The 26481-nt window shown below is 36.5% G+C and overlaps 1 protein-coding gene across 2 annotated transcripts; it reads left to right on the plus strand.

The window, feature by feature from the left end:
• Positions 1-527: 527 nt before the first annotated feature.
• LOC127956692 (pleiotrophin-A) lies at positions 528-26431 on the plus strand. 2 transcript variants are annotated; one of them, XM_052554855.1, is made up of 5 exons: positions 528-700; positions 16863-16951; positions 19662-19835; positions 21164-21322; positions 25515-26431. In XM_052554855.1, exons 2-5 carry the CDS (start codon positions 16864-16866, stop codon positions 25568-25570), a joined length of 477 nt encoding a protein of 158 aa, XP_052410815.1. In that variant the 5' UTR covers positions 528-700; position 16863; the 3' UTR covers positions 25571-26431. The 2 variants fall into 2 exon arrangements, with proteins under 2 accessions (XP_052410815.1, XP_052410814.1); XM_052554854.1 differs by lacking the exon at positions 528-700 and adding an exon at positions 16584-16766.
• The last annotated feature ends 50 nt before the right edge of the window (positions 26432-26481 follow it).

The following is a 26481-nucleotide window of genomic DNA, read 5'->3' on the forward strand; positions in this document are numbered from 1 at the left end:
TAATTACTGTAATTTTTTGTATTACAGTAATATATATATATATAAATTGTTTTTTTATTTCTTTTTTTGACTATAACTTCATATCTCTCTTGTGTGCAGAGATTATTTCTATCGTGTGTGTGTGTGTGTGTGTGTGTGTGTGCGTGTGTGTGTGTGTGCTGCAGGTGTTGGATTGTTGCTGTTTTCAGACAGAAGACTTGATTTATTTGTTCCAGAGTAAGCTGAAAGAAATGCATTTACACCAGACAATCTTCTCATGTGTTATACGGCTGGTCTGTGTGTCGAGGGAAACTTCATTGAGTGAAAAGTGCCCGAGTTTAATTTCACGCAGCAGACAGAATATATTCCTGTTTCCTTTCATACTTTTATCAGACAGCTCTCTCTCTCTCTCTCTCTCTCAGCATCTCTCTTTCTCTCTCATCCCTGGAATGACCTTGTATTAATGAGAGTGTGATCAGGAGTCAGCTGGGCTTTCAGCTCGCGGCAAATACACAAACAATCCCTCCCTCCACACACACACACACACACACACACACACACACACACACACACACACTCAGTCCGTCGCTCTCACAGACACCATTAGCACGGCTCTGTAGTGGAAACAGAAAGCTAGAGATAAAGAGAGAGAGACAGGGGGATCAAAAGAGAAACAAAGAGGGCAAACAGGTGGAATTAGGAACTCTTCTTCAGACGACAGGTACGTAACTTTAAACCTCCTTCTCCGAGCTCAGAGCCGCTGTAAAGCTGAGTTCACAACTTCTGCGCTCATTTAGAGCCAAACAAGGTCTTTTCTCAAGTGTTTTCTTGGTGAAGGCTTGAGCAAATGTCTCCTCAGATCCTGAAATACAAAAAAATAAAGAATAATGCAAGTTAAAGTTTGTCCAAAAGAGAGAGAGCTTTACTGAAGATGATGGGCTCAGTCTCAAGAAAATATGTCCAAGTGACATTTCGCTGTCTTATAGTTTGCATAAAAAAGCCTATTTTTATATTTTATGGTATTAAGCATGTTACAAACCAATTTCATTAGATTGTAATTAACATAATTTTTTTATATTACGGTACAAATTCTGTTAAAGTTTTAACATTTTTTAGTTAACTTTTTTAAATGTATTTTTACATATTAAATGTTATATCTTTTTTATTATATTTAACTATATTATTTTTTTGCATTGCAATACATTTATTTTTTCCATGTTTACATTTTTTTTATTTAATATTAGATTAAATTAGATTACATTAATTGCAAATTATTTGGAAATATGTTTATTTCAATGTCTTAAATTGAAATACTTATTATTTGTTTTAAATAAATAGAATATAATACACATTTAAAACAATTGTGAGAATTGTCTATTATTACTGTAATATTGTAATTGTCTTTGTATAACAGTAATACAAATATTTTTTTTAATTTACATTTTGTTATTAAATTTAGATATTTAATATTATATATTGTTTAAAATATATTTTATGATATATATTCGCATTAAAGTGATGAGAATTAAGGAATGTCTGAAAATAACGTCAGAATGCAAACAATGCAGAAATGCTCTATTATTGCAGAAAATAATGATAATTTGTTTTTGTCTTTTTGGATATTTTTGATATGTTTCGTGAGATTGATCCGTCGATGTTTCTCGCGTCTCGGTCAGATGATGTAAATGACATTGTTATGCAAGAAAGCATGCATTTCCTGTTTAAACTTCAAAGCGTCTCCTTTGAAAAGCATTTAAACGGGTTCGCCGTGGTCCACCTTTTATCTGTCCGGCCCACATCTGTGCGGGACGAGAGACAGAGAGAGAGAGAGAGAGAGAGAGAGAGAGAGAGAGAGAGTTTTACCTTCCTCCTCATCAACACACATCTCATGCTCCTCTTCTCCTCTCCTCTCGATGACAGGTGAAACCTGCGTCTTCTTTTGAGAACATCTTGTGTGTGTGTGTGTGTGTGTGTGTGTAGCGTCTGCATTCAGACTTCTGCGTGTAGTGCCTGTGTGTGTGTGTGTTTGAGAGAGGCCGTTTTTCCCAGGGTGGTGTGTGAAGTGGGTCGTTCCTGACTGGAATGAGAATAAGCGGGTGTCGTGTGACCCTGTGAGCTATACGCTGTTGCTATAGTTCAGAACGAGTCCTGCTCAGATGAAGCGTCAGGACCAGGGATGATCCTTTATTAGGAGACGTGACTCACTGTTACATATTCTGATGATGGATCCTTCCCAGCACATACAGAGAGGAAAAGTAAAGCTTCTTCATTAGCTTTCCATAGAGAAGCTTTAACATCCATGGACTCTTTATGATCCACAAAAGCTTCTTTATGTTGGAGAAGGTGCCTCTCTGCCTCAAAAACAAAAAGTGATGTCACTGAGACTTTAACTCTTAACATTTTGACCTGTTCTCACAATTGGACGTCTTTTCTCACAGTTTGGGAGTTTATATCTCATAGTTTGGACTTCTTTTTGTCACACATCTCAGTCTTTTTTTCTCAAAATTTGCCACTTTATATCTCACAACTGGAACTTTTTTTTTTTTCTTTTCAGAATTGCTCGTTTTTATCTCACAGTTCTGACATTTGTGTTAGAAATGCGAGTTTAAATCTTACAATTTCTCTCAGAATTATATAAATGAAAAATAAAAGTACGTATGATTTGTTTATATCTCATAGATTAGACTTTTCTCTCAGAATTCAGAATTTATTTTTTGCATTTAAGCCTTTATTTAAATCAGAATTTACACGTTTTTATCTCACAGTTCTGACTTTTTTTTCTTAGAATTACGAGTTTAAATCTCACATTTCAGCCATTTTTCTCAGAATTCAGTTTTTATATTTTGCATTTCAGCCTTTTTTTCTCTTAATTGATTATATCTCACAATTCTGTGTTTTTTTTCTCAGAAATAGCATAGTTATATATCATAATTATGACTTAGTTTCTAAGATTTGCTCACATTTACAAGGGGGAAAATTCAGAATTGTGAGATAAATAAAAGTATATGGACTTTTATTTTGTATTTTTTAATGCCGTTGTGGAAATTAGCATCCATGGTAAACTTTAGACTATTAAAAACATTGTTGCACAAAATGATCAAATAAAGACAAAATGATTCCTTTATTAAGAACCGATCTGGGAGGAAGCAGAATTGTTTTGGAGAGTGTGAGATCAGTGGAGATGAATCTCCCGTGGTTCTGGACTGTGTGGGAACGGGTGCTTATATACACATCCAAACACAAAAGCATTCTGGGTAGAGGCTCAGGGGGGTCGTTGCATTTCTCGGTCTGTTCTGTTCGATTCCCTCTTTTCATTCAAGCAGCTTGAGGCCGCTTTCTCATAGATTGGGTCGCTAAGGTGCAGGAGCACACACACACACACACACACACACACACACAGTGTTTGGATTCTCAGAAGGATGCTCCATGGAAACACACACACACACACACACACACACTCGTGTGCTCCGGTGGGGAATACACAGACCTCTCTCTGAACTGACACATGATTACATTGACTTGATTGATGATGATGATGGTGATGATGATGATGGTGATGATGATGATGGTGATGGTGATGGTGATGGTGATGGTGATGGTGATGATGGTGATGGTGATGATGGTGATGGTGATGATGGTGATGGTGATGATGGTGATGATGATGATGATGATGGTGATGGTGATGATGGTGATGGTGATGGTGATGATGGTGATGGTGATGGTGATGATGGTGATGGTGATGATGGTGATGGTGATGATGGTGATGGTGATGATGATGATGGTGATGGTGATGGTGATGGTGATGATGGTGATGGTGATGATGGTGATGGTGATGATGGTGATGATGATGATGGTGATGGTGATGATGGTGATGGTGATGATGGTGATGGTGATGATGGTGATGGTGATGATGGTGATGGTGATGGTGATGATGGTGATGGTGATGGTGATGGTGATGGTGATGGTGATGATGGTGATGGTGATGATGGTGATGGTGATGATGGTGATGGTGATGACGATGATGGTGATGATGATGGTGATGACGATGATGGTGATGGTGATGGTGATGATGGTGATGATGGTGATGATGATGATGGTGATGATGATGATGATGATGATGGTGATGACGATGATGGTGATGATGATGTAACTGATGGCGTTATGAAACAAACAGTGGTCTCTGGTTACACAAGTTTTATTCTTAGTTTGGACGATGCACTGCTGAAGTGTTGTATGATTTATTGTTTCTGAAAGAACTCACCAAGTCTGATTTATTTGATCCAAGATACAGTAAAATTGTGTTAAATTATTATAATTTGAAAAAGCTCTTTACTGTAATAATCTGTGTTAAAGTGTAATGTATTTCTGTGATGCTCCGCTGTATTTCCAGCATCATTCCTCCAGTCTTCAGTGTCACGTGATCTTCAGAAATCACAATAATATGATTATTTTCAAGAAACATTTCTGATTATTATCAATGTTGAACACAGTTGTGCTGCTCAGAATTTTTGTGGAAAACTGGATAACTTTATTTTAGAGTATACTGAATACAAAGAACAACATTTATTTGTAATTGAAATATATTTTATAATATAAATGCCTATGCATGTCACTTCTGATCCGTTTAAAAAAATGTTTTCTATTTCTATTTATTTATTTTTTATTGTATTTTCAAATGTAATTTTACTCAATTTTAAATGTAATATAAATGTAAAGAAACACACTAGCTTTCTATTTTTCTATGCTATCTACTTGTTTTTTTCTATATATATATGTGTGTGTGTGTGTGTGTGTACTGTCGATGTGTACTGCGTTAGGATAACCGAGTCACACTTACATAACATTGCTCTTTTTTTAGATGTGATTGCTTCTATTGTCCTCGTTTGTAAGAAGCTTTGGATAAAAGCGTCTGCTAAACGACTAAATGTAAATGTAATTTATTCCTGTAATGCAAAGCTGAATTTATGGAAAGCATATTTCAATATGATTTTAAATGTTTTTGAAAGAGGTCTCTTATGCTCACAGAGGCTGATTTATTTAATCAAAAATACATATATACAATTATAATAATATTATAATTTAAAATAACTATTTCCTATCTGAATACATGTTAACATATAATTTATTCCTCTGATGTAAAGCTGAAATTATGAAGACGATGTTTTTCAGGATTCTTTGATGAATAGAAACGTCAAAAGAACAGCATTTATTTGAAGCAGAAATCTTTTGTAACATTATAAATGTTTTTAATAAAAGTATTAATTTCTTTTAAGAACTCCAACACAAAAATGATTACGTTTCCAACATCGATAATTATAGATTTTCTAGTTATGGCTCCTGGTGGTGGAAATAAAATGCAATCATCCTCAGGCTCATTGGGTTGTTGGTCTGAGATGACTGGGATCTGATTATTGATCTCCTGCACATGATCAGATCAGAGCTCTCTCTCTCTCTCTCTCTCTCTCTCTCCCTCTCTCTCTCTCCCTGTGGGAGCGCTGGCTTGTTTGTGTTTGTCTAATGAAGTGAGATGATTGTCTCTCGGTGTGAAGTCCCCCGAGATGGAAAGAAAAGAAGCCGTGAAGTAAGTGGAGTGATTGACAGATTGAGTGACTGTTAATGAACACACATTAGGTCTGTTAAAAACAGAAACCAGGAGGAAATCAGCCCAAAGAGAAAGGCTAGAAACATTATTACATACTGGTCTATGAGCACCAGTAGTCAAATAAAACCATAAAAACCTTTAAAATTATTATTATTTTACTGAAATAAAATATTATAGATATATAATATTATATATAAACTACAGAATATTTCTCTGTAATTTATTTATGAATTTTACTGGCAATTTCTGAGTTGTAAAACTAAAGAAAGTTAATAAAACGTAGGTAGACATAATTAAAAAAATAAACAAAAACTAATAAAAATTACAAAAACTTTAAAATGTTGACTTTAAAATCCGAATGAAAACAGAATATAAATTATTACAAAAATATATCTGAAATTAAATTAATCTTGGTGGTGATGTATTTTTGTAGCACAAGCCGGAAGAAACATTATTTCTACCAGTGATGTGGTTGTGGGCGGGGCTAATTCTTTATCTGACCAATGACAGACGAGGGAGTGTTTCAGAAACCCGATCCTTTTGGTGATGCTGGAGTGCCACAGAAGAGCAGCTCAGCTTTTATTAAAAACCTTGTTTTGTTATATCATCTTGTTGGTTTGTGGTAAACCACATTCTGTGAAACTGGTGTGTTTTCCTCCGATTCCATCGGATAAACTTCAGAAGAAAGCAGGATGTTCAGTGATCAATAAAAGAGTAGAGGCTTTATTCCACCAATGACTGACTGGATCATGAAAAGTGGGCGTTACATGTGAAGGGGCGGGGCTTGAATTAGGTGCAAAGGATGTCAGCATAAAAACTCCAAAAAAAGAGGAAACATTTTAAAAACCAAGCATCAAAACATTTTTTTTTAGCAATGCCACAGAAGAACCACGTCTGGTTCCCCGAGGAATCTTTCAGTGATCAGTTGTCAAAAGAACCGTTTTGTCTTAGTGTGAAGAACGTTTTAATAATCTAAAGAACCTTTTTCCAATATTGTGAACTGATGTTGAAGGCTCTTAATGGCTCCATTGATTCTAATAAAGATCTGTATTTTTAAGAGTGTGTAGGTGGAGAAACATTGAGTTTCCTGAAAGTAGCTGACAGAGTGTGTGTGTGTGTGTGTGTGTGTGTGTATGGGGGGTGGACAGAGTGTGTGTAATCTCAGGGCTAATAGGGCGACGCAGTGGGCCAGAATAAGTGTTTAATGGGGTGTTGTGTCCCGGTTGACTCACGCTCACGTCATGCACATCTCACCTTAAGAGCTTCTGTAGTGAACACAGATAATAATAGACACTCTGCTTTAATGTGCAGCCCACAGTTATTTTTATTGTCTCTGTCTTTTCACACAAACTTCTCCGAGGACTTCGAGTCATCGCGGCTGACACCCAATTAAAGAAGCCGGGACGTGAGCTCTGGGGAAATTATGGATTATACCCAATCAGTTTGTGTGTTGATTTGATGGGCTTTTGCATCATCAATACCTGGAGCACGTAAATAATTATGATTGATGGTTTGTGTCTGAAAGAAGAGGTCAGCCATGTGTCTGTCATCATCTGAGTCTGCAGTGGACACAGAGGACATTTGGAGCTGGATCTGAGCTTCAAGATACAAAAAGGACAATTAAATTAGAATAAAAATAGTCCATATAACTCGTATTTTAGCATTTTAGCTCATGGAAATAATGAAAAATAATTTTATTAAAATAAATAAGTAAGTGTTAGAAAAAAATAATCAAATTGGGGTTATTTGCAAGTAGATCCATGAAAAACAAAAAAGTACAGATAAATGAATTATAAAAAGTTAAACAAAAACGAAAATGAAATAACATTACACAATAAATAAATAAATATGAAAAATAAATAAATAAATACAAAAATATATTTGATACACAATATTTTAAACATTATTAAAATAAATGGATACATGTTAGAAAAGTTTCAAATAAATAATTACTAAAGAATTAAATTGAAAACAGAAAACAATGAAAATGTGATCAAAATAAATAATAAAAACAGATTCATACAAATAAATAAACATTAGATAATATCTAAAATATATAAACAAATAATAATGGATTTAAATAAATAATGCTACAGTACTTCACTCAGTACAAAAAAATATCTAAAAATTTTCCAAATAACATTTTACACAAAATTACTAATTACAAAGTAACCAATTTTCACAGTTTAAATTGGATCTTTGAATAGATTACAATAGATCCCTTCTACATTTTTAGATAGGGGTCACTTGCATGAAGCGAATCATATTTGGGGGTCCATGGCATCTAAAAGACTGAAACCCTTGTTCTAACTACTGTATATTCCAAGCCTTCTGAAGTCACCCGAGATTAAAAAACCAAAGCATTAGTGGATATTTCTAGTGAATAATGGCTTTTAATGACACATATAGACTCCTCTAATGCAGAGCGCTCATTGTATTACAATACTCTCCCACACAAACACACACCAGGCTCCACAGAGCGAGTAAATGATGCCAAACTCTTCATTTCTGGCTCTTGACGTCACGGTGCATTTAACTTGATTTTAAAAGGCGCTCGACGGCTGGTGTGGCTAATCTGAGCGATTATAAGATCTCATCCTCTCGTGGGATTAAAGTGGAGCTGTGTTGGCTGGCGTCTTCACAAACAGACGGCGAGGAAGACGAGGGCTTTTGGAAAGTTTAATGAGGGCGAGTCCACCTACAAACTCAACTGTAGCCGTTCACGAACAAGCGCAGGTCTGTAAATAAAGCAGGAGATCTCGTTCTCTCTCTGTTTCTGACTTCTGAGAGCAGATGGAGTTAGAAGAAGCTGCTGTGGGATAAGAGCAGCGACCTCGGCCTCCCCGCGTGTGTGTGTGTGTGTGTGTGTGTGTGTGTTCACAGAGCGCGCTGTACTTTAAAGAGCACACCCACTCCTTCTCTCCCTTAATGTCACTTGCTTTCTTCTACTTCACACCCTCCAAGTGCTGACCAAAAATAACACAACTCCTCCGTTAATATTCGGCTGACTGTGAAAGTCCAGCATCCCAAACAACATAAAACCAGACGAGAGAAAGCCATCATGACAAATATATCATGACAAACTTTAATAATGCTCCTAACCATCCAGTGTTGGGGGAGTTAACATTAAAAAAACACAAGAATAGACATTTGGAAGGGCGTCAGTAGAAAGCATGCTAAAAAAAAAAAAACATTCTTTAAAAGAATCACTATCAAAATATGTAGAGATAGAAATTGTGTAAATGTTGAAATAAGATAAATAAATAAATAAATAAAAAATAAAAAATGAAGACTTACTGCTCCTAATTATTAAAAGTAGATTTAAGTAATGTTTTCCAGTTTTGCATTCCTTATTACTTTCTAACTAGTTCAACAATACAAGCATAAAATGCTCTTCAAATGCATAATATATGTGTGCATGAATTATTCTTGAACTCAGATGTTTACCTTAAAAACAGATTTACATTTTAATGTTAAATCCACTAATTGTTCTATCGACTAATCTATTCATCTTTAAAATATGTAATGCAATTACATCAGAACCAACTGAAAGTAAAATTCAGAGTGATCCTTTAAAAGTAATTCAGTTACAGTAATTCATTGATGACAAGTCTGCGCTTTTAATGCAGAATTGGGATACTTATAAAATCGTAAAAAGTTTTTCGTGCAGGTTAAAGATTTGACCGTTTGCATGAGTAGTAATATTTTATGTTCCACCAATGATAAAACTGCAGGATTATGAGTTTTTTGGGATTATGTGAGTGGCATGTGTTGGGTTTTACAGTAATATGTAGATACGGTATTTTTTGCTTGTTTTGGGCCTTTTTTAATTGGCCTTTGGGCTGGTTTTGTTCCACAGACCTGGCAACCCTGTCCAGTAGTGTCTGGTATTTCACCAGGATTTAATGGTTTTAACTTGGCCACCAAGAAAAAGCAAGATATTACAAGTAGAGACCCACTGGGACCAGTACAGTTCCCATTATAACCAATTCTTGTTTTGTTCAGCAGAGTTTGAACATGCATCTGTTTAATCTCACGTCTTTAACACGTACAATTATTGATCAATGTTCAGCTTTCTTTTATTTGTCACATTCATCCTCGGTCCACAGTGTAAAGTCACCCTTCATTTATAATGTGTTACAGTTGAGATGGATTTAAAGCAACATCACAGTATGAGATAGTAATATAATCAATGCAAACTTAAAAAAATATAGTAGAAAGAAGCAGTATACACGGTTAAGAATACATAGAGACTATCTAATATATACATTAGATATAAGTGTGCATTTATATATATATATACCACATTAATACCATGTTTTGTGCACATACCAGATATTTTTTTGTTATTACAATAAACAGATGTAAGTTTATTGCCATACATGTTTATCAGGTGTGTGTGTGTGTGTGTGTGTGTGTGTGTGTGTGTGTGTGTGTGTGTTAGTACTGTATACTTGGAGATTGTTGAATTTCTAATTGAGCTAAATAAAACTATACGGAGGCCGCTGAGAAAAACTCTTCTTGAGTGCAATCAAACATGAAGAATACTGTGAGCTGAGCTCTTTCGTCTGGAGGTGTGTGTGTGTGTGTGTGTGGGCTAGAGAGAAACCCTGACAAGCTCAATAAACTCTAATAAGAGATGCATTCCTCTGAATTTCAGGAATTGCATTTCTTTGTCTCTTTGTTTGTTTGTAGATTGTGGGTTTGTGATGAATGTCTCTGCTTGATTTGAGGAAACTCTCTGAGAGACCCTGCGTTTACTCCTACACTCTCAGAACAAAAAGGTACAAAAGCTCTGTCACTGGGGCGGTACCTTTTCGAAAGGCACACTTTTGTACCTTTTAGGTGTTAATATGTACAGTTTAGGTACTAATTTGTACCTTTAAGTTACCAATGTGGTCTCTTTAGGGTAAAAGGTGTGCTTTTTGAAAAGATTTCACCCCAGTGACAGCTTTTGTACCTTTTTTCTGAGAGTGATAAAATCCGGTCCTTCAGCATTGCTAAGGATATAAAATATAATATTTAATTTTTATGATAATATAAAAATGGACAGGCTACTGTTTCTGCTTCCTTTGGGGACTTACTGCGCCCGTGTCATAAGTCATTTTCATTTTGTTTAACTATAAACTAAATATAGTAAATATATAAATAAAATAATCAAAAATTATATATATAAAAAAAAACAAAAAAACAAAACAATTCATGACAAAAACTTTCACAAATTGTACAAATTTAGCAATACAAAAACATTTTTTTATTTTATTTTTAATTAGTATATGACTCAACATCTTTAAAATTGATCCAAGTTTAAAATCCAATTTATTATAAACTGTCAGTTTCAATTTGTAATAATTTTTATCTGTAATTTGAGACTCAGTGGTTATGTAAAATCATTTATTGTGTAATGATTGTTAACTTAACCTGAAACTAAAACCATAAAAAATTGAAGTACTTAAAATAAAATAAAAAAATTAACTGATTTTTTTTATTAATATATACATATATATATATGTATATATTAATAAAAAAAGTATAAAAAATGACAAAATAATGAATACTTCAAGCTGAAAATAAAATGAAAATTAAAAATGAAATAAAAAACATTTTCAAAATTTGCCAAATATTGTGTAGTGAATTAGTGAACAACTGTGGAGTGATTTCAGACGCGTGAAGTGTATCTGGATAAAGCCAGGTGTTCTGGAGTACAGGTGTGAATACTTCTCTCTCTGTTCAGTGTCACTGATCAACACCGTGGGGACGGGCATGAATCATTTTACATCACCAAAATAAATCTTTCAGTAGCCCTGAACGCAGGCCGTGTTTTAAAGATGAGGAGGTGAGGGATGTGGGTGGAGGTGTTAATGATGGAGCCGCTGCTCTGTTTAGGATGTAATTGCTTTGTTCACGCACCTGCTTTCAGATGCACCATCAGTCATCAGCCCCAGAAACACTCACAAGACAATCCAAGACGTAACGTCTCAATAATCCTGCTGTGGGACATTAGTTATTTAAATAGATGTCAAAACAGAAGCGCATCCCTGAATAATTCCTGTTGGTTTTAAATATTGTAAATGAAGAATTTGCATTATGCCACAATACATATTTGTTACTTCCTACTACTTTTTTATGTTTTAAGGTTCTTATTCTTAAAAAAATAAATAATTATTATTTTTAAAAAATCAAGAAAATTTTTAATAATGTGAAATATTTAAACAATTTCAATTAGCTGTTTTCTATGTGAATCTCTGTTAAACTGTAATTTATTTCTGTGATCAAAGTTGTATTTTCAGCATCATTCCTCCACTCTTCAGTGTCACATGATCTTCAGAAATCATGAAGATATGATGATTTACTGCTCAAGAAACATTTCTGATTATTATCAGTGTTGAACACAGTTGTGCTGCACAATATTTTTGTGGAAACTATAATATGATAACATTCAAATGTTTGTGTTCAGTAATATAAAAAAAAGAAAGAGAGAGAGAGAAATGTAATGTATAATAGTAAAGACATTTAAAATGTTACACATTATTCCATTTCAAATAAATGCTGCTCTTTTGAACTTTCTATTCATCAAAGAATCCTGAAAAATGATTTTAACAAAAATATGACGCATCACAGCTGTTTTCAACACTGATAAAATGTAAATCGAGCAGCATGATTTCTGAAGATCACGTGACACTGAACACTGGAGGAATGATGCTGAAAATACACAGCAATAAATAACATTTGAACATATATTCATATGGAAAACAGCTAATTTAAACTGGAAAAATATTTCATAATTTTACTGTTTTTACTGTATTTTTGCAGCCTTGCTGAGCAGAAGAAACTTCTTTCAAAAGCATCCACGACTGTTGTGCTGTAGTATATAGTGCATAGAGCAGACAGTGTGTTGTTTGGGGTCGAGTGAGGCGAGGCGAGGCGAGGCGGCTCATCTTTGGTGGCGTTGTGCTTCCTGACATGTCCTGAAAGATGTTTTTGGTGTGTGTGTGTGTGTGTGTGAGCTAATACTCCGTCCCTCGGGCTGAACTTTTCTCTGGAGTGAAATTCATGGAAAGACACGAATGTCAAAAAGTCGATTTGCAACACACATCCCATCTATTTTCCATTTGAGAGGGTTTTGCCGGCTATGAGCTGTGTGTGTGTGTGAAAGTGATTTGGGATTACAGGTGCCTGGCAGGTTTATCGGAGACCCGGCGGCTTTATCCATCCGTCTGTGTGTGTGTGTGTGTGTGTGTGTGTGTGCGAGTCTGCAGGCTTAGTGCTGCTCTGCACAGGGTTTCTCTCTCGTGAATCTGATTGTTTGACTTGTGTTTACTGAGATCAGACGTCTCGCTGACGCTCTGACCTACAGGAGTTATTAGTACTCGCTTCATATGAAGACACTGGAAGGGGTTAAAGTGTTCCTCAAATAATTCCTCAAATCATGTGTGCTACCAGATTGTAATTGTAGTCCATTCATTTACATATAATTGACTCTAAATAGTTTATCACATCGATTTATATTGTGTAATTATGTAGCATACCGATATAAAAATACAGAAAGAAAAAATGCATATTTAAAAAGTTACAAATATATACAAAAAAGAATCTCTGCATTACATGTAAATAAGAAATGTGTGCATTTTAATGCATTGAAAGAAACAGGAATGCATGCTTAAATAATCCACTCAATGATCTGGTTTATCAAAGCAGCTTCCTGTCTCTCTCACTGTCTGTCAGTCAGCGATGTCTACTGTTTTATAGATTCACATCAAACTGAATTTGGGCCCATAAACAGTAAATCTGTCTCTGATTCTTTCACTATAAATGTCACTTAATAAAGCAGCTGATGCCAGCAGAAACTCCTTTCCTTAGCTCACGTATCAACAGAACGTGTAAAAACATGTTCTGTTTTTTATAAACTCAAGGCAATGTATCATTCTATGATTTTGCAAACATTTGTTACATTTGAATGTTCTCTGGATGTTCTGAAACATTTAAAAATGAATGTAGCAGATAACGCTGAACGAACATTCTATTAATGTTACTTTTCTTATTCTTATTCCTCTCAAGATCTCTAGGTTCATCGTTTATCCAGGTTTTTTTAGCTCATCTTCCTGTTTGCTGCATTCTAACAGGTTCTGATAAGCTCCGCCCCCCGATCACTAAAAACAAACCCCCAGAACTTAACAAAGAGTCAGAGTAGCTGGATCAAGCTTGGATCAAGCGTTTCCTCTCAAAGCCAGACTCAGCGTGGATAAAACCCTGTCAATCACAGCGCATATGAAAACATGAGAGGTTTCAGAGGAGCATCTGTGAGATTTACACTGTAATTGACAGCTTTATGTGAGGAAACAGGCTCTTTTTAGTTGACTGTCTTTCACTTTCATTCTATGAAAAAAAAGAGCTCTTATGTTCCACAGAAGAAAATCCCAGGATTCATGTGACATGAAGGTGAGTAGCTGAGAATGGTGTACTGTCCCTTTAAGAGCCAATGCACCAGGCTTAAGGAAATCTGTCAATAGCGAATGACAAGTACAGTGTTCTTCTGTGTGTGTGTGTGTGTGTGTTTCACTCTGATGGATCACGTTGTCACTCTCTCTCTCCTGCTTTTACACTGATCAATGAGCTAATGGAGTGTTAGAGCGGGATAGCCGCTTTACCTCAGTGCACACACACACACACACATACACACACACACACGGCCGACCCCCCTCAGGGCTTCATTCTGTAGGGGTTTGTAAGAAAGCACAAGTCATTTGTCTTGTGACACTAGTGGACTTCCTTTAGGGTCTGTGGAGGTTAAATGTGTAGATATTCGTGATATCTGTGGCAGGATTGGGAAAAATTCACATTGAGTCAATACATGAGCTGAAATTAAATCAGAACGACTGGAAGATGAAGTTACTGAAGGGATTAAAGAGTCACGATAAAGAGGAATATCAGTCTATCAAGGCCAAAAACAGATTATTAGGTTATTATGATTATTATTATTAGAACACCTTAGCAATCCTATATATACAGTACAGACCAAAAGTTTGGAAACATTACTATTTTTAATGTTTTTGAAAGAAGTTTCTTCTGCTCATCAAGCCTGCATTTATTTGATCAAAAATACAGAAAAAACTGTAATATTGTGATATATTATTACAATTTAAAATAATTGTTTTTAAATGTATTATACTTTCAATTATCATTTATTTCTGTGATGCAAAGCTGAATTTTTAGGATCATTATCACATGATCCTTTAGAAATTATTATAATATGATGATTCATTATCAAAGCTGGAAACAGTTCTGCTGCTTAATATTTTTTCAGAACATGTGATACTTTTTTAGGATACTTTGATGAATATATGAAAAAAAAGCTATGTTTCTAAAATATAAATATTTTGTAATAACAATATACACAGTGATTTTTTTTCTTTCTTCTTTTTAAATAAAATCAATACTTTTATTCAGCAAGGATGTGTTAAATTGATAAAAAGTGATAGTAAAGAAAATATATTATTAGAATTTTTATTTTTATTTTGAACAAATGCCGTTCTTTTGAACCTTTTATTGATCAGATATATTCGACAGCAGAACTGTGTCCAACACTCATAATAAATCAGAATATTAGAATGATTTCTAAAGGATCATGTGATCGACTGATGTTACATGTGACACTGAAGACTGGAGGAATGATGCTGAAAATTCAGCTTTGCATCACAGAAATAAATTTTTTTTTTTATATATGTTATATATTTTTTTTATATATTATATATATATGTGTAATATATTAGTTTATTTTAATTTTATATTTTTGGTATAGTTTTCTTGTTTGTTTTTTTTATTTTTTTATTTTTTTTTACATTTATCTTACATTACTTTTATGTTATATAGCCTAACTATAATATCAGGAATTTCATAGCAGAAAATGTCAAGCATTGATTTGCACATATGTCTGTGACAACATTCTTACACGTGAGCCATGATATAAAAGATTATAGAAATGCATTATTTTTTTTTAAAAAGTGGTTTTGTTAAACTCCTTCCATTTGAATTCTAATAAGTTAAGTTAACATGGAAATTAGAGTTGTGCACCTTGTGTGCAGTTGTTCAACTGTTCGTCTGCATCTTGTTCAATTGGTATTGGGGAATTGAACTGAGCACCTCACCCTGCTGTCTGATCCTGTCACATCACTCCAGGCTAATCCTCTCTCTCATCCCCTATCACACATTCACTAGCAGTGTTGCTAATCAGGGCTTGGAGGGCAGATTATGTTTTAACGATCCGAATCACTTTATATGTCATGACTCATGAGTCTTTGATTGGCAGGTTTTTGCCCATCTGACTGAAATCACGGTTATTATGTGGTGCTGATGATTTCACAGTCTGACTCAAGTGGAACAGCTCAGGTGTGTGCGAGCGCCTGCTGCTCACTCCGACCCGGCAGAGAGACGTCCAGCCTGATTAGCACGGATAGAGACAGAAATGATGGGACGAATCTCTCAGAAGCATCACCGGCTCTCTTTTTTTTTGGAATTGTGATCTTGTTTTCATGACAATTTTGCACATTTTGTCCCAAAATGCTTGTTACTGTAATACATCTGGGTGTTTTACTTTTGCATCTGGCGTCTTTTATCATTCCCATAATTCTATTACATTCCTATTACTGTAATGCAATAATGTTTTAATTAAAATCTGCATGAATAAAAAGCAGTGCAACAGATATAAATGCGTTTCTTTTCACGTTTCCCCCCACATCACAGCAATGATGTTGGATTATGGAAAATTGAAGGAAATGTGCTTAACTGTCTTGAAAATAATACATCTTTCTAAATATAGGCTTTATTCTATTTAAAATTGACTTGGAGATGTAATTTACAGTTTTCGTGAGATTCACCCCATGAGAGAAAATGGCTGAGCGTCTTTAACATGAGGCAGAACTAGGAACAAAGTCTGGCAAACCAATGCTTATGGGCACAGCAGGAAACCAGCCAACCAGAAATAGGAAGAGAACAGGAGAGAGGGAGGCTCATAAGTAATTGAAATGGAGGTGATGTCGCCGATGGGCTGCACTGCTACTGTAACTGAAGTGCAGCCGAGCGTTTGGGATAAAATTGCTTTCTAATTATTCAATCCACCTTTACTTTTCTTCCTGAAAGACAGAGAGAGAATGACTGAAAGAAAGAGAAAGAAAGATAGCCTCTGCATGTATGTTGATGAAGCATTTTATAGGTCGATATTTGCACACTGTTTGTTTTGTTGTATTGTGAGCCATATACTTAAAGTGCATTTATTTTTTCCCAGCATGCAGCAGCAGTGGGTGTGTGTGGCTTTACTAGCCCTCCTGACTGTCACAATGACGCTGGCAGATGGTGGAAAAACAGAGAAACAAGGTAACAGAAAATTTTCTTTTTTGTATCACTCTTACTGCTCTGTATTGCCACATATTGCTATATTTTACCATACAATGATGTATATATAACCCCATACATGTCTGTATTATCCTATGCTGTTCTAAAGTACCCCATATGCTACTATATATTACGCTATTAGCCCACATTGCTCTATATTACCTCTCAATGCACTAAATTATCCACCAATAATATCACCACAAATTACTCTATATTTCTCTGTATCACCCCAGATTGATCTAAACTTCCCCTTGCTACTCTACAGTATATTATCCCCCTGTGCTTTATATTACCCTCTAAACTATAATTTTCCACACTGCTCTTTCTCTTCTATTCTTACTGCTCTATATTTATGCCACCATATATTACTCTGTGCTGCCCTATATCATATCACCCATGTTGATCTTTATCACCCATGGCGCTCTGTATTACTCTAAGGTGCTCTATATCACCCATGCTGCTCTGTATTACTCCAAGGTGCTCTATATCACCCATGCCGCTCTGTATTACTCCAAGGTGCTCTTTATCACCCATGCCGCTCTGTATTACTCCATGCTGCTCTGTCACCCATGCCGCTCTGTATGACTCCAAGGTGCTCTATATCACCCATGCCGCTCTGTATTACTCCAAGGTGCTCTTTATCACCCATGCCGCTCTGTATTACTCCATGCTGCTCTGTCACCCATGCTGCTCTGTATTACTCCATGCTGTTCTAAATCACCCATGCCGCTCTGTATTACTCCAAGGTGCTCTATATCACCCATGCCGCTCTGTATTACTCCATGCTGCTCTACATCACCCATGCCGCTCTCTATTACTCCATGCTGTTCTAAATCACCCATGCCGCTCTGTATTACTCCAAGGTGCTCTATATCACCCATGCCGCTCTGTATTACTCCATGCTGCTCTACATCACCCATGCCGCTCTCTATTACTCCATGCTGTTCTAAATCACCCATGCCGCTCTGTATGACTCCAAGGTGCTCTATATCACCCACGCCGCTCTGTATTACTCCAAGGTGCTCTATATCACCCATGCCGCTCTGTATTACTCCAAGGTGCTCTATATCACCCACGCCGCTCTGTATTACTCCAAGGTGCTCTATATCACCCATTCCGCTCTGTATTACTACATGCTGCTCTGTCACCCATGCCGCTCTGTATTACTCCATGTTGCTCTTTATCACCCATGCCGCTCTGTATTACTCCATGCTGCTCTGTCACCCATGCTGCTCTGTATTACTCCATGCTGTTCTAAATCACCCATGCTGCTCTGTATTACTCCAAGGTGCTCTATATCACCCATGCCGCTCTGTATTACTCCATGTTGCTCTTTATCACCCATGCCGCTCTGTATTACTCCATGCTGCTCTGTCACCCATGCTGCTCTGTATTACTCCATGCTGTTCTAAATCACCCATGCCGCTCTGTATTACTCCAAGGTGCTCTATATCACCCATGCCGCTCTGTATTACTCCATGCTGCTCTACATCACCCATGCCGCTCTCTATTACTCCATGCTGTTCTAAATCACCCATGCCGCTCTGTATGACTCCAAGGTGCTCTATATCACCCATGCCGCTCTCTATTACTCCAAGGTGCTCTATATCACCCATGCCGCTCTGTATTACTCCATGCTGTTCTAAATCACCCATGCCGCTCTGTATTACTCCAAGGTGCTCTATATCACCCACGCCGCTCTGTATTACTCCAAGGTGCTCTATATCACCCATTCCGCTCTGTATTACTACATGCTGCTCTGTCACCCATGCCGCTCTGTATTACTCCATGTTGCTCTTTATCACCCATGCCGCTCTGTATTACTCCATGCTGCTCTATATCACCCATGCCGCTCTTTATTACTCCATGCTGCTCTACATCACCCATGCTACTCTGTATTACTCCATGCTGTTCTAAATCACCCATGCCGCTCTGTATTACTCCAAGGTGCTCTATATCACCCACGCCGCTCTGTATTACTCCAAGGTGCTCTATATCACCCATGCCGCTCTGTATTACTACATGCTGCTCTGTCACCCATGCCGCTCTGTATTACTCCATGTTGCTCTTTATCACCCATGCCGCTCTGTATTACTCCATGTTGCTCTTTATCACCCATGCCGCTCTGTATTACTCCATGCTGCTCTATATCACCCATGCCGCTCTGTATTACTCCATGCTGCTCTATATCACCCATGCCTCTCCATGTTACCCCATATGGCTCTATTTCACTCATGCAGCTCTATATTACCCCATACTGTTCTATATCACCCATGCTGATCTGTATCACTGTCACCTTTCTGTATTACTCCATGCTGCTCTATTTCACCCATACTGCTCTATATCAACCTTGCCGCTCTATATTATCTTATGTTGCTTTATCTCACAAACACCGCTCTTTATTACACCATACTGCTATATATTATGGCATGCTGCTCTGTTGTCCACACCATTCTATATTACGATAGACTACCCATGCTACTCTTCATCAACCACACTGTTTTGTAATTCCCCATACTGCTATGAATTACCTCTCAGTATTCTATATTTCCCCACACTCCTCTATATTATCCCACAGTGCTCTATATTTCCACACACACAGTGCTCTGTATCAACCCACGCGCTGTCTCTTGCTCTCATACATACAATTGTAAGGTGCAAAATGAAAGTGTGTGTGCTCTCACTCTGACAGGTAAGAAAGAGCGTAAATCGGACTGTGGCGAGTGGCAGTGGAGCGTGTGTGTGGCTAATGAGGGTGACTGCGGCCTGGGCACCAGAGAGGGCACACGCACCGGCACTGACTGTAAACAGACCATCAAAACCCAACGATGCAAAATCCCCTGCAACTGGAAAAAGCAGTTTGGAGGTGAAAAGCCACACAAACACAGGTTACACACACACACACACACAAGGCTCAGGGTAAATAAGCCAGCACTGTGGAGTAACAAGATGGAAATTCTCACAGAATTCTGTCCTCAGAAATGACATGACTGCAGTGAGAGCCAGAAACAAGCTGGCAGAATATACCACTCTGTGTGTGTGTGTGTGTGTGTGTGTGTGTGTAAGAGAGAGAGAGAGAGAGAGAGAGCATATGCCACCTTCCCTGTGGATTTGTAGGTATGCACATAAACTATCAACAAACACTGAAACTGTTGGGTGTTTTCTCAAGGAAGTCTCTCTTTGGGAAGAGCGTCTCGCTCTAAAAGAACATCAGAAATCACTGACTTAATAAAACATGATCACACTAAACGTTGAGTGATGAATCCTCTGTGTATTTCTGTGTAGCTCAGCAGCCGTGTCAGTGCAGTTTAGCATCGAAACGTTGACGTCTGGAGCAGAATCTTTCCTTTTGAGTTATAAGGGCTCTATTTCACATTTTTGAGGGTCTCTGTTCAGGACAGCGGCCATTCAGCCGGAGGGCTGCTGCATGTAATTACATTCTCCCTGCCTTTAAATATGTCATTAGAGACAATTTTGTGCTTGATTGAAGCAGTTTGACCCCCATCCATTCGCTCCAACGCGTTGCCAGAAAGAATGAAAGATGAAATGAGACGAGAGATAAAGGACCGAGAGCATAGATCAGGGCTTGCAATTGGTTTTGCTTCAGGATCCCGATTTTACATTAACCGTCAAGTGCCAACCCAACACAGTACCTAAATTGTTTATTGTGTAAAATTGCATTTCGATGGTCTCATGCTCTCGGCAGCCAATAATTCACCTCACAAAATGAACAAACTGTGCCCGGCACAAACCTCACTGTAAGTGAACCTGTATTTAATGTAGTCTGGGTTGTGTTTTCTTTTCCCTTGTGTAGACCGCAACCCGTTTTACTTCCATAATCTGATGTAGTTCCAAGTGAAACAGGATATTCAACATGAAAAAAATGTGGTTTTAAACTTTGGGAGTTATTGCATGGTGAAAAGTTTCTCCGTATGACAGATGGTTGAAAAGGGATGGGAGACGGCAGCTGAAAACTTGTTCAAGATTATGAAGACAAACATTTATTTTTTCAGAATAACATGCACTGATGAATCCTTCACAATAACACCAGGAAGATGTATTGAGACAGTAAATCTGGATTTCGTGTTTATGCATGCATGCTTGTTTTGCTTTTGCATTCGCACTGTATTTTTTGCACAGTTTTGTTGCATTTAAACTCGTGAAAATCAAGCTGTGGGTTTTTGTCTCTTGCAGGTGAGTGTAAGTATGATTTTGAAGCGTGGGGAGAGTGTGACTCGATCACAGGAATGAAGAAGCGCAGCGGTGTGCTAAAGCGAGCGCTGATGGACGCTAGCTGCCCGAATACTGTCAGCGCCACCAAACCCTGCGGCAAACCCAAGCCCAAGATACAAGGTACAGGAACACACACATATACACACAGAAACATATTGAGCATGCAATGTGCTAAACGTGAACGAATACAAAAACATTATCAACTGATTTCTTTGGAGTGCTACAAAATTTTTTGCATTATGGCGAATAGGGTAAAAATCATGTGATAAATAGCATGCTTCCCTAGTTGATTAATCACAGTACATTATGACAATTGTTATGTATTACATAAGTTTCCTGCATTGTTATGTTGAAATATACAAACAAGGCATTATCTAATTAAATATGCACTAATTTGCATACATTTCCAGAACAGATTTTAGATTTTTTTTTTTTTTTATCAGTGCATGAATCAGAAAATATTGTCAACAAACCAGGGAAAATTAATTTTCTCCATGTTTTTAGGAATAACATGTTGCATAAAATCAGGCGAATTATTTATGAACAAACAGAAGATAGACAGGAATGAAACTCAAACTGGTAAATCTGAATAAAATAAACACTTAAAGGTGTCTTTGGACGTTTGGATGTTTGAAATAAGACATGTTATAAAAGCAAAGCAGCCCAAAAATAGACCAGTGCATGACAAAATAACTTTTTTCCAGTAATGTCTTGCCCTAAAAAGAATAAAAAAATCCAAATGCATTATGCTAATGTTTGACATTATGGTTTGCTCCAGACTGATCTCATATTATGTTTCAGGTCTGCATTTTGAACCGTAGGACAGTGAGATCGTAAGGTTACGCTGAAATATTGATCAATGAGGTCTTTCTCTCTGTCTCGCGCTCAAGACGTTTCTAAAGACTCTATTAAAGTTTAATAAATGTGACGGTTTGAGAGTGCATCTGTGTTAAAGGCCACAGACAGCTGCTCGTGTGGCTGTTGTCGTCTGTGCTTCATTATGAAGTGAATGCACGGAGATTCATGGCACTGCAGTATTTCTCCCGCTGATGAATCCCTCGTTCTGTAATATTCCTCATTTGTAAGTCACTTTGGATAAAAGCATCTGCTAAACGAATAAATGCAAATGCTGGCAAAAATTCAGGCTAATCAGAAGAAATTCGTCTTAATCTACCAAGACCCTCGTTTTTCAATCTGAAGGTCGCAGATTTAATTTTCCACCGCGAAACAAAACACACAAACAGACAGCAGCATCTGCATTTATTAAATTGGGTTTAATTAAGTGGAGATATGATTGTGTTTGGATGAAGTGGACAGCAAACCAGTTGACATTCGGGGTCAAGAGCAGCTTTTCTTAACCTCGGTGTAGCTGTGAATGTTATGACGCAGTGTTAAAGTAAGGGTCGTGGATGTCTGGATCAGAACGAGAGCGAGAGGGAGGATGAGGAGGTGTAGAGGAGATGGATTTGTCTGTAATGGATGAGACTCATCTCATTTATCAGGATTTGGACTTGAGCTCAAGTGCTGCTGCCCCCCTGAAAGAGCTTAAAGAGCCCAATCCATCATCAAACACCAGGCTCTATACGAACCCAAACACTTCTTAAAAACTAGCGCTGTACTCTTAATGCATGTCCACAACTGACCCGTTTGTGTCTGGAGAAACATCATGCCAACTCCAGTTTGGAATTAATTAAAAATTAGTCTTTTCAGTCTATTCACCAATGCTGCATTACAGTAAAAATGCTTAATATTATTAATATTCAAAATAACTGTTTCCTATGTGAATATATTTTAAAATATATTTTATTTCTGAGATCAAAGCTGTATTTTTTTAGCATCATTCCTCCAGTCTTCAGTGTCACATGATCTTCAGAAATCAGAATAATACGATGATTTACTGCTCAAGAAACATTTCTGATTATTATCAATGTTGAAAACTGCACAATATTTTTGTGGAAATTGATACATTAAATATTTCAGGATTCACAGATGAATAGAAAGTTGCAAAGAACCGCGTTTATTTGAAATACAGTAGGGAATCTTATAACATTATACGTCTTTACTGTCACTTTTGATCAATTTAATGCATCCTTGCTGAATAAAATAATTAATTTCTCCTTTTTTAAGTCATACCCCAAACTACACAAAAATATTGAGCAGCACAACTGTTTCAAACATTGATAATAATCAGAAATGTTTCTCGAGCAGTAAATCATCATATTATTCTGATTTCTGAAGATCATGTGACACTGAAGACTGGAGGAATGATGCTGAAAATACAGCTTTGATCTTAGAAATAAAATATATTTTAAAATATATTTATGTAGAAAACTGTTTTCTTTTTCAATATAATAGTAATTCAAATTTTTACTGTATTTTTAAACAAATCAATGCAGCCTTGGTGAGCGGGGAAGAGATAAAAACATAACAAAATTGTAATTATTCCAGATTTTTGACTGGTATTGTATAAATGGAAACTATGAAAGCAACATTTGAGCAAATCAAATGTTCTTCAGGGACTGCAGGTGTGTGTGTGTGTGTGTGTGTGTGTGTGTGTGTGTGTGTGATACTGTATCTGCAGGTAATGTGTATTTGTGCCCTTTTCAGTGTGCCAAACTAACAGAGGAGAGAAGTGATTAGAAACTCCCTAGAAATTCCCCACTGATGGTGGACCGGAAACACACACACACTCACACACACACACACACACACACACACACACAGGATGAGAGGGGTGTTTTCACCGGGGTCTGTTTGAGGTGATAAGAGCAGCAGCAGAGAGGATTGTGGGGGTTTGGGAGCGGGTGCCACTGTCACAGATGGATGAACGGAGGTAAACACACACACACACACACACACACACACACACACACACACACACATCATCTCACCTGTCTATGGTACAGCAGTCCGGAGTGGATGGGACGTCACATCACTCACGCTGATGTTCATGATGAAGGGATGAGGTTTTTCTGAGCCTCTGATTGGCTGGGCTTCTGTTTGTGTGTCTAATGATTTGGTTTATATTAAACTCTAATAACAGACTGAACCGCTGCGGTCCGTCCAGCTCATGAGACGTGTGTGTGTGTGTGTGTGTGTGTGGATGTCTGAGCGTTTCTCTATAAACTAACATGGACACACAATATATGTGTATATATCAGCTGATCTCCAGATCTCATTTGCGATTCGTCTTTCCTTCGGTTGCATTCTATAATTAGCTGTTGTTCTGCTGAAGGTCTTCTGGATGTTTTTGTGTTTGATTTGAATGGGTTTAATCTTTATGCTAATGATATGCTAATGCTATGAACGCTTGGATGGCGTTATTGGACATGTAATCATCATCAGACAGTTTAATGAAGATTTTGGATTGTTTTGTGTGCAAACGTGTTTGTTTGGCGAGTTCAGACACGACTGCAGACGGCAGGTGTTGATGGGGACGGGAACTTTTACACTTGATAAACTCTGATCAACAGGTGACGTCCGCTCTCACTCAATTCAGAGGAATGTTAATTAAACAAAGTCAAGGTTCGTTTCATATCTGAGATGAGATTTATGCAGAAGAACCTTTATAAATATCCTCATATAACAATAGAATCATTCGCCGTGATTATCTGGATTTTTATCATCACATTGTCCTCTAAATTATCATGCAATAAAAAAAAAAGTCATGTTGAATAAAAAATATTTTTGATGCATGAATGTATTATTGTTTGGAAATCCAAATTCATGCAAAAAAAACTAAAAACGATCTATATATATGTATATATATTTAATGTATTTTTTAAGTGCTTTAAAATACTTAATAAACTTACATTTTAAAATCTAAATTCCCATTATCGTGCAAAAAAATTTTTTATGGAAAAATAATTCAGTGGAATGGTAAAATATTGATAGATCACAATAGCATTTATAAATATATTTCTAATTAAATAAAATTGTTTAGCATTTTTATTTTAAAATAAAAAATACTTTAATATAAAAAAATTACATACTGTAATATTTTAATAAATAATAATGAGAATTATAAAAATAAAAAATAAAAACCTAAAATATTCAAACATATAAATAATTAATGGTACCGAGAATAAAGGGTTAAATGTCTTTGACTGCCATTAAAATGTCACAATGAAAAATCTTAATGTACATAAAATAGGCATCATTTTCTTTAAGCAATATATATATATATATATACACTTCTGATTCAGGGCTGAAATAGGAGCTTGATGTGCATGAGATTTGTGTGTGTGTGTGTGTGTGTGTGTCTGAGAGAGAGAGAGAGAGAGAGACTGATGTATAGTTCATCTCCCCACAGATACACAGAAACCCAAACGGGAAGGAAAGAAGAAGGAGCGAAACCCGACGGACTAGAGGAGAAACTCCAGCTGCATCTGAAGCTGCTCTCTTCTGCTCCTCAGGCAGAAACACAAGATGATGCCGGATCTATTTACAGTAGAATCTTTTTAGATCTTTTGTAGCTTTAATTTACAGCTCACGGAATAATACATGAATGATAAAAGTAAAAAGCGAAGTACTAAAATCATCTGCTGAATCTTCAAATGCTGTACCAGCGGTATCAGACCGCACAGGTCACACAGATATGTTCTAAGAACGTTTTTATAACGTTCCCATTAGGTTATGAACATTCCAGAATTTTCTCTGAACGTTCTAAACTTTAAATGTTAAAAAAACAAACATTCTCTTGGTTATGCAGATGTTAAGGGATTGTTACATTTGATCATTTTCCAAACATTATGACACAGTTACTTTGGTTCTGATACAAGAAAACATTCCAAGAAGATGAATAATAAAATACGAAATGCTAATTCATGAGTATGCATTGAAATGAAACGTCCTCATCGAACACGATGTTGAATTATAATTATAATTGTAATTTATGAACAGACAAAAAATTCTTAAATGTTCTTAAATTAGTAAATTGGGGGAATTGTCCTTCCACTAAAATGAAATTGAGTAAATACTTAAAAATCATCTGATGTTTCTGAAATATCCTAAACATAGAACATATTGACGGATAATACATACTGAGAAATTAATGTATCAGTTAAAAATTCCAATTAGAATTCTGCTTCCTGTTTGGAACCACAATTCAAATCAAGTTCAAATTCAAATCTGGAATTCTCAATTCAGCAATGCTGGAACTAACGCTTTTCTAAATGAAATAATGTAACATCATTTCCGCTAAATAAAGATGTTAATTATTCCTTCCCATCCGTGTTTTGTGCTTCTCGTGTCATTTGTTCACTGAAAACAGCAGAACA

This window comes from Carassius gibelio, chromosome B4 (genome assembly GCF_023724105.1).
Source record: "Carassius gibelio isolate Cgi1373 ecotype wild population from Czech Republic chromosome B4, carGib1.2-hapl.c, whole genome shotgun sequence".
Lineage (NCBI taxonomy): Eukaryota > Metazoa > Chordata > Actinopteri > Cypriniformes > Cyprinidae > Carassius > Carassius gibelio.

Bases quoted from the DNA above. Each gene is read 5' to 3' on its own strand.
- LOC127956692 (XM_052554854.1), top strand. From the start codon at position 16,729: ATGACTGAAAGAAAGAGAAAGAAAGATAGCCTCTGCAT. The intron at 16,767-16,862 runs GTATGTTGATGA...ATTTTTTCCCAG, and splicing joins AAGAAAGATAGCCTCTGCAT to CATGCAGCAGCAGTGGGTGT. The intron at 19,836-21,163 runs GTGAAAAGCCAC...TGTCTCTTGCAG, and splicing joins CTGGAAAAAGCAGTTTGGAG to GTGAGTGTAAGTATGATTTT.